Source organism: Cydia strobilella, chromosome Z (genome assembly GCF_947568885.1).
Source record: "Cydia strobilella chromosome Z, ilCydStro3.1, whole genome shotgun sequence".
NCBI classification, from domain to species: Eukaryota; Metazoa; Arthropoda; class Insecta; order Lepidoptera; family Tortricidae; genus Cydia; species Cydia strobilella.
The window spans coordinates 56,334,551-56,337,240 of record NC_086068.1 but is presented as its reverse complement, the minus strand read 5'-3'; the positions used below and the strand labels follow the sequence as shown (position 1 = coordinate 56,337,240).

The window sequence follows — 2,690 nt, the reverse complement described above, 5'->3', positions numbered from 1 at the left end:
TCAATGTTTCAGATAAATTTTGTGGCGTCAAAGTGGGATATAACGTTCGGGGACATTAAAAAAATCTAATAGGATTATTGATGCGATTTTCTATAGTATATGGGTGGATTAACTTTTCTGTCTGAATAGACAGGAAACAATAGTAGCATGTTTTTTTAGAAGAAAAGTTATATTACGTTTTACTAATATAAGGCTTATGACAGCCATAAAAATGTATGTTTGGTAATTTTTGCGTCAATGTGTCTAAACATAATTTCTTTTTATTTTATTGAAATGAGGTGAAAATATGTATACATGTTTACGACCGTATATAAATAACTTGCACACATTTGAATAAAAATGTATATTCCAGGCATATTTCAGCACACATAATTTGTTCAGGAGACACAAACGATGTCCTTTATAATAAAAAAATTGTCATTTTTTACAAAGCATAAATTAAATAATCTAAAAAATGTCTACGAATATGGCGTCCAATCGATAGCCTTCAAAAGCTGATTCTTCTTCTCCTGCAATCTCCTCAAATAACTATGCACGTTCACCACTTCCGCATTATCTCCGTAATCATTCTTAATAGTCTCAGCGCCCTCTATGCACATGGTTCTATAATTATGCCCCGTCTCTATCCCCATACTGCTCGTTACCATAGTTCCGTCCCACTCTTCGTGAGTTCTTATCATAATCAATTGAACTTTACGTTTCCAAAGATATTTAATATGCTTCCTTATATCGGGACAGTCGCAAAGGTTTATCAAAACTTGCATAGTTCTCAACTGGAGCAAAGGTAGTACTGGGGCATGACATAAATGCATTAAATTCATTGTCAACTCCTTTGTAACCTCTTTAGCCCGCCACTTTGAACGCTTCGTCAAAGTCGTGTAACACATCAGTCCAACAGCGCTCATAACTACATCATATTCCTTACAAGTCAGGAATGGGCGTAAAAAGAATGTCAAATCGTACTGGTCAGCTAAAAGTTTTCCAACGTCATGCTTACAAAGTTGTGACATACACTCCATTGCCTCCGAAACTATTCTGGGATCAGCATTTGTAAATAAATTTAACATTATTTGAAACGCGTTCGCTTTTAGCGGCACGACGGGGTCGTATTCAAAAAGATTCTTCAAACTCTTTAAATGTATTAAGACGATTCCTGTATACTCGTTTTTGATGATTTTAAGAATATTTTCGATTAAATCGTCGACTTTGCAAATTGCTTCACAGGCACAGCGATCTCTGCAGAGCGTTCTAAAAGTGTATGCTGCGGCGAATCTTATTTCTTTCTTGTCTCTCAAACAAAGCCACATTAGTCTGTAAATACGATATTTTTTGGTGTTATTATATTATTTTTCTTCTTCCACATAGTGGCAACATAGAAATAGCCGCATTGCGAAGCCATCGCCGCGCGGAGCAGCTTTTGACAGCAAAATATAGATATATTCCTCTCGAGGCAAACGCACGATATCAACAAAGCTTGATGACATTTACATTGTCACCAAATAAATACTTCATTTCAATCGGACATCGAGAGCAAATACGAGTTTACTAAATCGCAAAAAGTTTTTTGTGCGGTTGCGTTGTTTTATATCACAGTTTCTATCTGTGGCTACCTCCGGTGTCCATCAGCAGATCAACTCGTTTGTACTAATTGCATAGTGTAAGTAGGGTAGGGTAGGAAACAGTCAACTAACCTAATTCCAACATGATATAGGCGATATTGGGGCGACTGAGCCACTGTTTCCTACCCTACCCTATGTGCAGTGAGTCCAATTTAGCTTGATATATTTGATTACATAAAATGGGACAGGTGAAACTAAATAAAAAAATCTTCTAAAATGCTCCTAATACCTGAAATAGAGATTCGGACAAGCATTAAGTCGTTGCCTGCCCTGTCGATAGCCTGCCAGATGCGTCAGGATCAGGCAAACCTTCTCCCGAATCACCGGGTCTCGGTTATCCAGCAAGTCCGTTAGACGGTGGACCACATTCAGTTTTAAGAGGAACATCGCGTTCTCTGATATTTGCACCTGCGAATTATAAATTATTAGTAACTGCCTTTATGGTAGTTGCACACGGCGCATGTAGACTGTGCATGTTGCGCGGGCTAACATCACCTATCAGGCTTTGTGCCGTGCGCAAACGCCATTTGCGTTGAATATTAAGTCCTCATTTTAAAGGGTTTTTACACAGTTTTATTTAGCTTCACTGCATATACCTTTGAATTTGTAACTAAAATTTTGAACCACTTCCCGGTATCTGATTCAGTTGAAATTTGGAGTACTATCGTAATTCCGGTGACAATACAATAATATGCTAACATGGAGGTGATCTGATGATGCAGACGGTAGGTAGCCAAAGGAACTCCTCGATGGAAAAACATAAATATATCAAGTTTAGGCTCATTAGAAAGGTCTCAAGAACTCGATAGACATGCAAATGAGAAGAAGTACAGTCAGCAATAAAAGTGTCACAATTTTTTTTGTCAGTTGTTTACTTTTGGCTCGGTTTTTAAACAACTGTTGCATTGGACTAAGCGAAAACTTTTATAAAATGAATTGGTGAGGTGATATTTCTAAATTCTTACTGTATTTCTAAACTGTGGCGAATGTTTTAATGCCTGCTAGTGCGAGAATAAATTAGCCTAATGCCTAATAAGCGAATTGTGCGAATTTTTTTCTAAAAATATTGTA

The 2,690-nt window shown here is 37.2% G+C and overlaps 1 protein-coding gene across 2 annotated transcripts in view; it reads right to left on the bottom strand.

Annotated features, from left to right (window-relative positions):
- Positions 1–374: 374 nt before the first annotated feature.
- The window catches only part of LOC134755170 (uncharacterized), a 21,271-nt gene continuing 18,955 nt past the window's right edge, over positions 375–2,690 (bottom strand). The window contains exons 3-4 of one of the 2 annotated variants that reach the window (XM_063691675.1): positions 1,849–2,027; positions 375–1,311 (exon numbers count right to left, since the gene is read on the bottom strand). In XM_063691675.1, the coding sequence (XP_063547745.1) occupies positions 459–1,311; positions 1,849–2,027 (1,032 nt within the window). In that variant the 3' untranslated portion in view covers positions 375–458. The remainder of the gene's footprint in view (positions 1,312–1,848; positions 2,028–2,690) is intronic. The other variant, XM_063691674.1, reaches the window with a different exon arrangement.